The sequence below is a fragment of the Varanus komodoensis genome, unplaced genomic scaffold (genome assembly GCF_004798865.1).
Source record: "Varanus komodoensis strain SLA01 unplaced genomic scaffold, ASM479886v1 scaffold4, whole genome shotgun sequence".
In the NCBI taxonomy this organism is placed as follows: domain Eukaryota; kingdom Metazoa; phylum Chordata; class Lepidosauria; order Squamata; family Varanidae; genus Varanus; species Varanus komodoensis.
In genome coordinates, this window is record NW_025335941.1 from 48,266,788 (window position 1) to 48,278,807 (window position 12,020).

General features: G+C 39.0%; 1 protein-coding gene across 1 annotated transcript in view; it reads left to right on the forward strand.

The window, feature by feature from the left end:
- The window catches only part of MICU2 (mitochondrial calcium uptake 2), a 103,437-nt gene that overhangs the window by 39,007 nt on the left and 52,410 nt on the right, over window positions 1-12,020 (forward strand). Inside the window, exon 2 of the mRNA XM_044441571.1 lies at window positions 9,600-9,747. Within this exon, the coding sequence (XP_044297506.1) occupies window positions 9,600-9,747 (148 nt within the window). The remainder of the gene's footprint in view (window positions 1-9,599; window positions 9,748-12,020) is intronic.

The following is a 12,020-nucleotide window of genomic DNA, read 5'->3' on the forward strand; positions in this document are numbered from 1 at the left end:
AATCACTGGACTGATAAAGTCATATCCCTCCCTGTCTGACCCTACTTGTTCCACCTTGTCTCCCTCGAAGTAGAAGCTGTCTGGTTGGCTTATCTTGCAGCTTATTGACCTTGGCAGTTTAGCTAAGCATTTCAGTCTCTTCTTCCAGTTGACATTCAAAGTCTGAAGCCCCTACCTTAGAATGTTGTATTTTGAGAGAATCAAGCCTGAACCCTACAGCCAATACTATTTCTTTATTCACCCATTATGGTAGAATCTCCAAATGAGAGCAGTACTTGGCATGCATAGCCAGGAAGCAGTGCTGACATCTGCCCCAGTTTGGTGCAAGTATCAGGAGTGTTGTGGTTCAGGCCATGAAAGGCAAGAGATACAGTGTGACATTTCTCTACAAGTAAACAACATAGTGGCCATTCATAGCAGCAATCATTGCCAGTCACTGATATTATAGGTCAGCTTTTATATAATTTTAAGTGTTCTATGGAAATGTCGCACACTATATTTCTCACCTTTCATGGCTTTCTGGCCACTGATATTCAGGGGTTGATATTCCAGTATGTATACGTATTGCCAGTTGATGGTAATACTTCATAAGAGGAATAAAGCTCAAAAAAGTATGTGGCACAATAAAGGTCTACCTTTAAGGTGCAACTGAGTCCTTTTTTGTTGTTGGGGAAAGGATGCCCAAGTCAAAGACCATAACTGGTATCCCTCCATTAGGCATCACCTGGAAGATGCCACTGGATGTGTGGGACATGAGAGTAAAGAATGACATACAACAGTGAGAATACAATCTTAACTCTTATTGGAGCATGCAAGCCTCTCTCTAAAGCAGCTCTTAGAAAATCTAGCTGATTCCTACAGTGCAAAAAAAACAAAAAAGAATGGCAGCCCTGATCTTAAATGTGTAAACGCAACAATGGTTGTAATGTCACTTTGAAATCATTCGGTGTGGTAATTTGCAGGCTGGAGTGTAAATTTATGGCTTGTTAGACATGTTAGTTCCTGACTTGTTAGAACTTGTGGACTGTCCCTGCCTTTGTGTTCTCTTTCAATATCTCCTGCTTCCCACCTCCTTTAGGAGGAAAGGTCTGAACCAAGCTGGAGCTTGCTGGATTAAAAAAACAAAAACAAAATACTGAACTACGTAAAGCCTTTTTAACAACCAGAATGTAATACCAGTGGCATACATATTCATTCATAATGTAATGGCTTTCCATAATACAGGCTGAGTATTGAAATGCAATTGTAATTGGAAACTTCCATCTACAGAACATATGGTCTTTCTCTGCATGGTGATTGCCATGACCTTTAATACCTTCTATCAAGAATAAATGGGTCCTTGTTGCATTCAGTGATGCTTTAAACATTAACTTGCAGATATCTGTGTAGCAATCAGACTAAAATCTGCTTGAAGAGCGCTTGTGCCATATGATAGTACAAGTATGTATTTTGCTGCATGCTAATTGCTGTATGACAGACTTTTGTAACATTTAAATTGTCTGCAGTTGTTGCTGGTAGAGAGGAAAAGAGTTGTTGTTGTTGTTGTTGTTGTTGTTATTATTATAACATTTCTATGCCGCCCCTTGCCGAAGCCTCGGGGCGGCTTACAACACAATAAAATACATTGAAATACAATAGAACATAATAAATTACCATTAAATACAAAAAATACATTGAGTGCCAAACATAATAATATAAAATTAGAATTATCAGTATAAAATAAGTAAATAAATAATATAGGAGGAGAAAACAGATGGAAGAAGAAGTTGCCCTGGCCAGATCATATATTTTAACAATTAAAATGATGTTTAAATAAAAAGGTCTTTACCTGGCGCCGAAAAACCAGTAACGACGGTGCCAGGCGGACCTCTTTGGGGAGTGAATTCCATAGGTTGGGCGCCACCGCAGAGAAAGCCCTCCTCCGAGTACTTACTCTCCTAATTTCTTGCATGGAGGGTTCCCGGAGAAGCGACTCTCCGGCAGATCTCAAAGGGCGGTCGGGCATATACGGACATAAGCGCTCGTTCAGGTAGCCAGGACCCAAGCCGTTTAGGGCTTTATAGGTCATAATCAACACCTTGAATTGGGCCCGGGCTTCAATGGGCAGCCAGTGAAGCTGACGGAGGACTGGAGTCATGTGAGCATAACGCCCCGTCCCCGTCAGCAACCTGGCAGCTCTATTTTGCACCAATTGAAGTGTTCGGACTGTCTTCAGGGGAAGCCCCACGTAAAGCGCGTTACAGAAGTCTAGGCGGGAAGTCACCAGCGCGTGTGTCACCGTCGCCAGGCAGTCGAACTCCAGGTAGGGGCGCAGCTGATTAATCAGCTGAAGCTGAAGGAAGGCACTCCTCGCCACCGCTGTCACCTGTGCTTCCACAGAAAGCTCCAGGTCGAGGAGTACTCCTAAGCTGCGGACCTTATCCCTAAGAGGGAGTGTTGCACCATTCAGGACCAGGTCAACTCCACCCTCTCCGAAGCCCGATCCGCCAACCAACAGGACCTCCGTCTTGTCTGGGTTGAGTTTCAGTTTATTGGCCCTCATCCATTCCATTACCTCGGCCAAGCACCGGTTCAGCACAGCCACTGCCTCACCTGGATTAGTGGAAAACGAGAGGTAGAGCTGGGTATCATCAGCGTATTGATGATTCCGCAGCCCACACCTCCTGATGACCTCTCCCAGCGGTTTCATATAGATGTTAAATAGCAGAGGGGATAGAATGGAGCCCTGTGGTACTCCATGGCATAGCTGCCATGATGCAGAGACATGGTCCCCCAGCACTACCTTCTGGAATCGACCGTTGAGATAGGAGCGGAACTACTGCAAAGCAGTGCCTCCAACCCCCAATCCCGCTAGCCTATCCAGAAGGATACCATGGTTGATGGTATCGAAAGCCGCCGAGAGGTCCAGAAGAACCAACAGGGATGCACTCCCCCTGTCCTTCTCCCTGCACAGGTTATCGTACAGGGCGACCAAGGCAGATGCAGTACTGTACCCGGGTCTGAAGCCGGACTGAAAAGGATCCAGATAATCAGTTTCATCCAAGAGTGCTTGGAGTTGTCCCGCCACCACTCGCTCCAACACCTTGCCCAGAAACAGGATGTTGGCCACAGGTCTATAGTTAGTGGCCATCTCTGGATCCAGTGACGCTTTCTTCAGGACCGGTCTTGCAAATTTCAAAGTCTTTCTTTGATTCTTTGTCCTGTCTTTTGGAAGAAGCCTATAAAACCATAATCTCTGACCTGATGTCTCCTAAGATGTGTTTGATTACAACTCCCATCATCCACCCAACCAACTCAAGTTTAGGAATATCTAAGGCTGCTGGAGAAGAACATTATTCTTGTCATTCTGGTGATGTTGCATCTGAAGTTTCTTGATTTGCTTGTAGATTTGTCCTTATATTTGCCTAGCATAGAGACTGACTTATCTAGATCAGAACACTGCTAGCTTTTATTCCCACGCACATAACTTGCCTATTCACTCATACACACACACAGGTACAACCAACCCCAGCATGTGTCTATATGCACATCCATCCCATTTTCCTTCCGCCCCATAATACCCCTCTCTGCATGGCAGTTAGGCCTTCAGAAAGTTTGAATGGAGTGTGTGGAGCAGTGCAATGTGAAGGGGCAGTAAAAATATCTGCTGATTAAGTATAACACATTTTTCCTGCCAGGGAATAAGTTAGTGGATGGGGAAATTTAAAAAATGAACACCAAATATTTGAAACTGTTAATCCAAAATGGATCAAAACCCCAAAGTATATATGAAATGTAATTTTCTCAAGCTAAAAAATACACATGAGGATCTCATTGTTAATAATTAGCAACAAGGTATGTAGCATATTATTTATAGTAGCTCTTTATTCTACTGTTTACCTAGGACTAAATGGCCTGTGATTAAGATCCATTGTGTTACCCTGAGATAAATTGAATAGGCTTAACAGGCAATTGTGGGGACTGGGGATGGAGAGACACTTTATGTGGTGTTATAGCTGCCTCAGGCCAGATTTTCTTACGCAAAATATGGAGAAAAATACAGTCCTTTTGTTTTCAAATAAAATCAATTAACCTAAGATTTATATTGTCAATTAAAAATTAGCTTTCAGGGAGATCTTCCACCTTGAAGTATGTGTCTCTGCAGGTCCCAGATTATGTTGAACTAATGACCAAATATAAATTGATTCCTGGCAGCAGATTGGTTCGTCCTATCAATGGAAGGGGAAGATGCTTGCGTCACTGGAGACTTCTTTGAAGTCATTCAATTCTAATTCCCCATTAGCTATTAGAAATCTACCATTAATATTCCCAGTTAATATGTCTGACTTAAAACCACAAAGCAGCTGCATTCAAAACTAAGGCTGAAACCTCATCTTTCATTAATTCAATCAGTGCCTTGCTACAGTGGAACATATAATATGTGAGAAATGCACTTAATATCCCATATCTAGACACAATAAAACAACTGAAGTCTAGCTGAAATTCTAACCTTAACATTAACTGAAGACAAAGTATTGTGGCTTATATGTTTAGCATATTGGTAAAATCTGCTTAGTGCTCTTAATTATGCCTTACTAATGTGTTTTTTAATATCTTATGTGCTACAAGTTTTTAAGTAAATCAACTTTCATAGTAAATTGATGGGCTTTTATGAATTCACCTGGGATAGTAACTTTCTATTCTTTCTGGTTTTCAGCTTACTTAATTAAACAAGTAGCTCACAGTGTGGCCATGCTTATAATTATGTGGATACATTGAATAAAAGCCAATTGTAGGTAACACTTGATTTTTCAAATGAGAATAGACCACTGAGAGAGACTTCTGCATATACTGGAGAGAAGTTGTCAAATTGTTTCCAGCTTGTAGTGTATACTTTCTTTTTAAGACATTTTACCCTGAAAACAAGAGGTAGGAAATGAGCGAATGATTTTAAAGAAACTCTCTCAGATTGGTTTCTCCAAATTTACCCAGTTCTTCGTAGCTCTTATACAAGTTTTTAAATTCTTTTTGGAGCTAGTCAGTAATGCTCCTTAGGACTGCACCTCAGACACTGAAGGATGCCTTGTTTCAATACTATAATAAACAATACACAAAAATGATGCTATACTATCTTACTGTTTTGTTGATAACTGAAATATGCTTATGAATAGACTAGTAACGCATTTCTGTGTAGATGTGATCACCATTGTGGAAAATAACACATACACTAAGCAATGTTAAATGTGAAAATATAAATTTAGAGAGAAATAGATATTTCTCTCTAAATTGGATTGCACAGTGATTGAAGTAAATAAAATAATAACTATGTTGGAACCAATGTATTACATTAATCTTGTAACTAACTCAGGAGAAAAATAAGATCCTCTGATATCAGTTCATTGGGTTGCTTTGTAAGGAACACTGGATATAAATATGCTACAAATATCCAAACCTACTTTATCTGGGACAACATTTAATCAGACATCCATGGCATTCATTCTCAAATTGGGAACAGCTTGGGATCAGGATACCTGAAGGAACACCTCTTCCCTTACATGCCCTCATGCCCCTCAAGATCTGTGGGAGAGGCTCTGCTCTGGGAGCCCTCTTTAAAGGAGATAAAAAGAACAACTACCCAGAGCAGGGCCTTCTCTGCAGTGGCGCCCAGATTATGGAATGTTTTCCCTGGAAAGTTGCACCTGGCACCGAGTTTATACTCTTTTTGGTGCCAGGTTAAAACCTTTTTATTTAATTGCTATTTTAAAAACTAAGATTTTATCGTTAACAGTAGCTTTTTTGTTTTTATATAATATTTTATGAAATTTGTTACTGTTTTTATTGTTTTTAATTGTATGTGCTGTGAGCCATCCCAAGATGCCGAGGCATGTGGTGATGGCATATAAAGGTTTTAAATAAACAAATAATAAATATATTTGTTTAGTCCAAATGGGCTTTTTGCAGTTATAAATTATTTTCTGTATTCCCGAACAGGTGCTTTGTGCCAGAGTTTATAGTTGTTAATAAATTCACTTATTAAAAGGTGTTAGATGTCTAGCATAAAACTCTTATTACTGGGAACATTTGGAGCACTTTAGATCACTTGTATGGTCTCAGGTTTCATGCTACTATTATTTTAAATAAGCACTTCAGCATCTTATTAACATTTGAAAGATTATAGCTTTTTCACATTTTTAAGAAAAAATACAGATGGATTCAGATGTCTCCAGGAGCAAAGAGGAGATTCCTTAAGTTATTTCCATTGTTTAGCATTTTGTTATCATATTGCTTATTAAAGATGAGTAGCGATTCACAAGAATTTTGCTTTCAACTGTTCAAAACTGTGTAATGAATGTTAGGGATAATATGCCTTGTGGTGGAGTGAGATACTACTGTTCTTCATGAGCATCCATACCAATAGCCAGAAAGTTTCAAAGCTCTTCTGCTTGAATGCAGGCCAACAGCATTGCATTTTGTTTTGTTTTGTTTTGAATTGAGTTCTGGTTTCTGAGAATAGATGCAAAGCAGTAACTTGAACTGCAGTCCTGTGACCACTTACCATGGTACCTAGAAGAAGTTACTTCTTGGTAACTGTGCCTAATTGGGCATTCAATTTTTTATTAAATTAAGAGGTGTACAAAATTTAGGAAAAAGCTTGGTGTTAGCCGCTTGTTCAGTTGGTAATCTCCTTTGTCTTCATCAGGAATCAGTTACACCATTGATTGGGCTGCTGAATGAAGGGCTCCACTTTTGGTGCCAGCTGTTAGGTTGTTTGGATCACTATTGTCTGTGATATAGCAGAAGGAAGCCCTGAGACATGGGAAGAATGAAGTTGAATCTTTTGTGCTTAGCTGTCCTGGAAATTTAAGCTAAAATGACATTAAACCACAGTTTTGCTTATTCACTGGAAGAGGAGCACACACAAGAACCATGTGGGAAGGAATGAGGCCAGTCCTTCTTCCCTGTGGTTCCTTGCCTGATCTAATAAAAAAAGCCCTGGGCAAGAGTAGCCCTCAGTGTAGTTTTGCTTTCTAGAGCCTAAAACAGATGCATGGTACAGATGCAGTATATGCTGATATGATGGAATCATTGTGGGTAAGAGGTTCCTGGGTCCAGGAATTATGGACTTTGCCTGTTCTAGATGGGATTCCATTTCCCATTATAAAGCAGGTATGAATTTTGGAGGTGCTCTTGGATTTATCATTGTAATTAAAAGCACAAGGGTCTTCTGTGCCATTTACCTTTTTATGTCATCTCTACCTGTTCCTGGACTATAACTATGATCATCACTGGTTGCCTTGAGACCAGGCTATTGTAAAATCATCTCTGATGAGTGCCCTCAAGGCTGGTTTGGACAGTGCAGTTAGTGCAGAATGTTGCCGTGAAACTGTTGAATTAAGTCCTTTCTGTGCATTTATACAACTGCTACACTGGCTGCCAGTTTGCTACTGAGCCAGGTTCAAGATACTATTGACATATAAAACCTAAAAAACTTGGGGCCAGGTTACCTAAAAGATATTCTCTTTTTTATTGATCCATTAGATATTCACAATCAGGTTTGCCACACCTTGCAGAAACTCTTGCAGAAGTAACATGGCAGCAGGCCTTCTCTGAGGTAGCATTCTCACTCTGGAATTATCTCCCCTCTGCAATATGTCAAGCACCAATGATCATGTGTTCTCAACTGTTACTGAAAACATATTTGTTTACCCTGGCTTGTCCCAATCTTTAACTTATTAAAGATGCATTTAATGGTGCACTGTTTTGTAATATATTGCAAATTACTTCAGAACTTTTAGCAGTTGTATGTAGATTATTTTAAATAAATAAATAAATCCACATGGCCTTGTTTTCATTGGAATGCATTCTTGGAAATGAATCAAAGTTAAATGGGGATCAGTGTGTACACATTAAATTGGAAAGAGTAATGTGGCAGAGAAACCCCATATCTAGTACCTACTGGTTCTCTGCCCCTTCTGAAAGGTATTTGGCAATGGCTCAGCATAAGAATATAAGAAGAACCATGCTGGATCAAGCGAAAGGTCCATCTAGTCTAGCATTCTCTTTGCACAACAGCCAACCAGCTGCTGGCTGTAGGATCAAGCACTTTTTAATCCCCTTTCTTCCAGCAAATAAGGGAATACTTGGTGCGATGGCACCTGAAATAAGGGATAATTATATATTTGGTACAATGATGTATAGGAAAAGCACAAGAGTCAAGAATGCCTCTTTTAAATAAACTTTGTAACCCGAAGATATATGCATGTTATTTTTATGCACTTTATGTTTTGTTTTTTGGAAATAAATTAGTGCTTAAAAGCATTTCAGGAAAATAACTCATGGTTCTAGAGGCATGTTGATGGATGTTTGCCTTATTTAGCTGCAGTTTCCTTTTGGATTCTACCAGTTTTGTTGATACAAGCAGAGAACTGATTTCAGTGGCTTACTGATTTAAATTAGCTTGAGGCACATAGTATGTAGGCTATGACATGCATTTTTAATGAGGAATTTTATTTTATACACAGCAGTAAAGATATAGAATAAAACTGTATCCATCTTTAACATTAAAATAAAATGACAAAATTAATAACACTGTGCAACAATAACAATTGTGGTAGTGAAAGTAATAATAATTTTAAAAATAAATATAAATGAATAATACCTATTCTGCTTCTTCCTAACAGGTAGATTTAACTGCATCTTGCACTTTATCTGACCACTAGTGACTAAAAAGACTATTTTCTCAGTTGGCTGTATAATACTCATTTTTATGACATGCAAATGTTGCTTTACCAAAAGCTACTATATTTACAAGCCTAAAATTTCCAATGAACAACTGATTAGTTGATACTTCTTAAAGAAATTAGAGTTAAAGATTAACTTCATTAAGAAATAGCAACTACAAATTAATATACTTTTAAACCTTTAAATATTTTGTAGGGCACAAATTGACATAACTGAAAGACGATCTGATAGGAATTCTGAAAGTTAATCTTTGAAGTATTATTTGCATGATAATTAAAAGGTCAGTGCAGAAAATAAACAAGAATCTTAATTATATAACTAAATTATTATACATTGAGACCTAAACAGGAACCTTTTGAAGTAGAGTTCTTTATTTGATGTAGACAGGTTTTTTGTGATACAAGATGCTTCATAAGATAATTGTTCTCAACTAGCATCAAAGTAATACTCCCTCTTGTGTTTTGGAGGCTACTCTTGCCCATATGAAGAGTCGATTGCAAACTAAAGATCCCTTTCTCCTTTCCCTTCCCAAAATGTGTGACTCCATCCTCAGGAAGGTTTGCATTGCCCATGAGTCATACAGCAGGAAAGCCGGACATTACATAATTGAACAGCTCATTTGGCTTGATGCTGACTCAATGAATTTATGCCCCTCCTCTTCAGGCCAAACTTTTTCTACAACCCCCCCCCCCCCCCAAAAAACAAAAACTTGACACAGTTTGGTTCTCAGCAACTGTTCGACAAATGGTTGCTGTGCAGTGTGAGGAAAGGATGCTGTTTGAAAAAAGAATTCCACAAGTTCTGTTGCTGAACACCGGCTAAAGTTTGTAGTGGGCTACAGCTTTAACTATGTATGTCATCTCCCCCCTCTTTCTTAGAAGGAAGATGATGTAGATGAAGAGATGGCAGAAAAGCTTTCCATACGAAAGAAACGTTTCATCCAGTTTGCTTCCTTGGAATATGAAGGAGACTGCTACATGACTCCAAGGGACTTCCTGTTTTCAGTTATGTTTGACAAATCAAGGCGTAAGTATTCCTTGCTTGTTTCTTAGCTTAACATTCATTCCATAGCGGAGTTTAATACAACCACAAATACAAATACCCGTTTTTATTTCTGTGAATGTGAGTCTTACCAAATTTGTGCATTTCTTTAAAATGAAACAGACAAACTGAAGCATACTGACAGTCAGATTAACAGTATTTATTAAGAATACTGTCATTTACTCTGAAATACTTCAAATACTTTGAAAATGCTTAAAACTAAGTAAGCAATGCTTTTACTTGTGCATTTAATAATATACAATTCTTTATGCACCTGCGATTCTCCTGAATTTACAGGAAAACAAGTGACTGGCACAATATGCCTCACTCCCACTCTATCAAAAACTTCAATATACCTGACCTATCTCTCTTCCTGTGAATCTTGAGATTTGTCAGCCCAATCAGTGCCTTTTTTATTTTCCTTTCATATCTTTCCATAAAAATTACTTAGAGTATGATCCTGTACATGTTTAGACAAAATATCCCTAATATCTCCTAGCCAGTTATGCTAGCTAAGGAATGCTGGAAGTTGTAGGTCTTACTTCTGTCCATACATACATAGGATTGCTCCCTTGGCTGCTAAGTTTCTGATAGTCTAGTTACCATTATGACACAGCTCACAGAATTTTCAATAGTTTTTTTATAAACACACAAATAAGAAAACATTGGAGTGGGTGCCTTTAGAACAAAGCTAAGACTATGTTTAAATACAGTTGCCTTTTAGAAACACTAATATTAATAATAAATACTTGGATGCCATGTCTTACATGGTGTCTGTTGAGACTCCTAATAGCACCTATAAAGCGCTCTCCTCTCTACACTCTTCTTTTTTTTTTTACACACTTAGCAAATTATAAGGTGCCATGTTCTACTTCCTGTTCCTGAATCTGCTACTGTTTAACCTGTTCAACTGGTCAAGAAAGAAAGAATTGTTTCCTGGACCCATCCAGCCTTCTTTCCTCCACGCAGACATTAACTCTTTGTGTTCTCATTTCTCCCTCTCTCCCTCTCCCTCTCCCTCTCCCTCCCCCACCCACTCCCAGATTCTAGCTTTGTTATTTCTCCCCATCTAACCCCTTATTTTGGTATTTCTCTCTCCTTCGTATTTGTGGCCTTCTTTCTTTCTCTTCTGAGCCCTTAGCCTTGCTCTTTCACTCCCAATCATCCCTTTATTTTGTTTCTTTCCCTGTCATATAATATGGGGTGATTACTTAGCTGGAAGAGTGTGAACGGTCTAAAAAATTCCTCAGCTGGTTCTTTACTTCCCTGCCACACCACTCATTGCCTCTTCTGGATGAAGTTGCATTTTCTTTGATGCGGTTCGTAGTCTGGGGATATTCCTAGATTCATTGCTGTTGCTGGAATCCCAAGTGGCAACGGTGACTCCAAGTGCCTTTTTCAAGCTTCAGCGAGTTTGCCAGCTATGTCCTCTTCCAGAATGGAATAGCCTGGCCAGAGTAGTACAGGCATTAGTAACCTCAAAACTGGATTACTGCACTGTGTACTATGCATGGTTGCCCTTAAAGGCTGGTCTGGAAGCTGGAGCTAGTGCAGAGTGAAGAGCTTAACTGTCATCAGGAGCTTCCTTTTAGCAGTACAGTGCACAAGTCCTTTGCTGAGGGAACTTCACTGGCTATGTATTTAATACTGTGCCAGATTTTGGTACTAGTTTGCAAAGTTCTAAACAACTTAGCACCAGGATTTTTAAGATAGCATCTTCTCCTTTACCAGTGTGCTTGGGCATTGAGGTCATCAGATGCCATGTTCTTAGTAGTTCCACATGGACCTTTCACCCAACCTGGAGTCCACCTGGAGAAAAACCTTTTGTGTGGTAGCCCCCTTTCTATGGAACTTGCTATCTCTGGCGGACAGGCAGGTACTGATGTGGTGTTGTTTCTGACCCCTTTATAACTCATTCTTATTTTAGGAAACTTTCCTTGGTTGACCAGCCACTGTATTTTCATTGTTAATCTGTTTTAATACAATGCTTTATTCTTTTTATTTGTTGTTGTTGTTCACTACTCTGGAATCTATTAAATGTTGTATAGTATATAAATGTTATAAATAGCACAGATAACATATAAATCTATGCATTTTTACTCATCCAGTTAGGCTTGTTTCATAGCAGATCTGTTTAGAAAATTGACTGATCAAAGAGACTTTTGGATCACCATTCTGAAATATGATACAGGTGATTTCCCTCTGTCCTGGAGGAATATGGATTGACAATAAAACATGCACATAGTTCTTCTTCATTA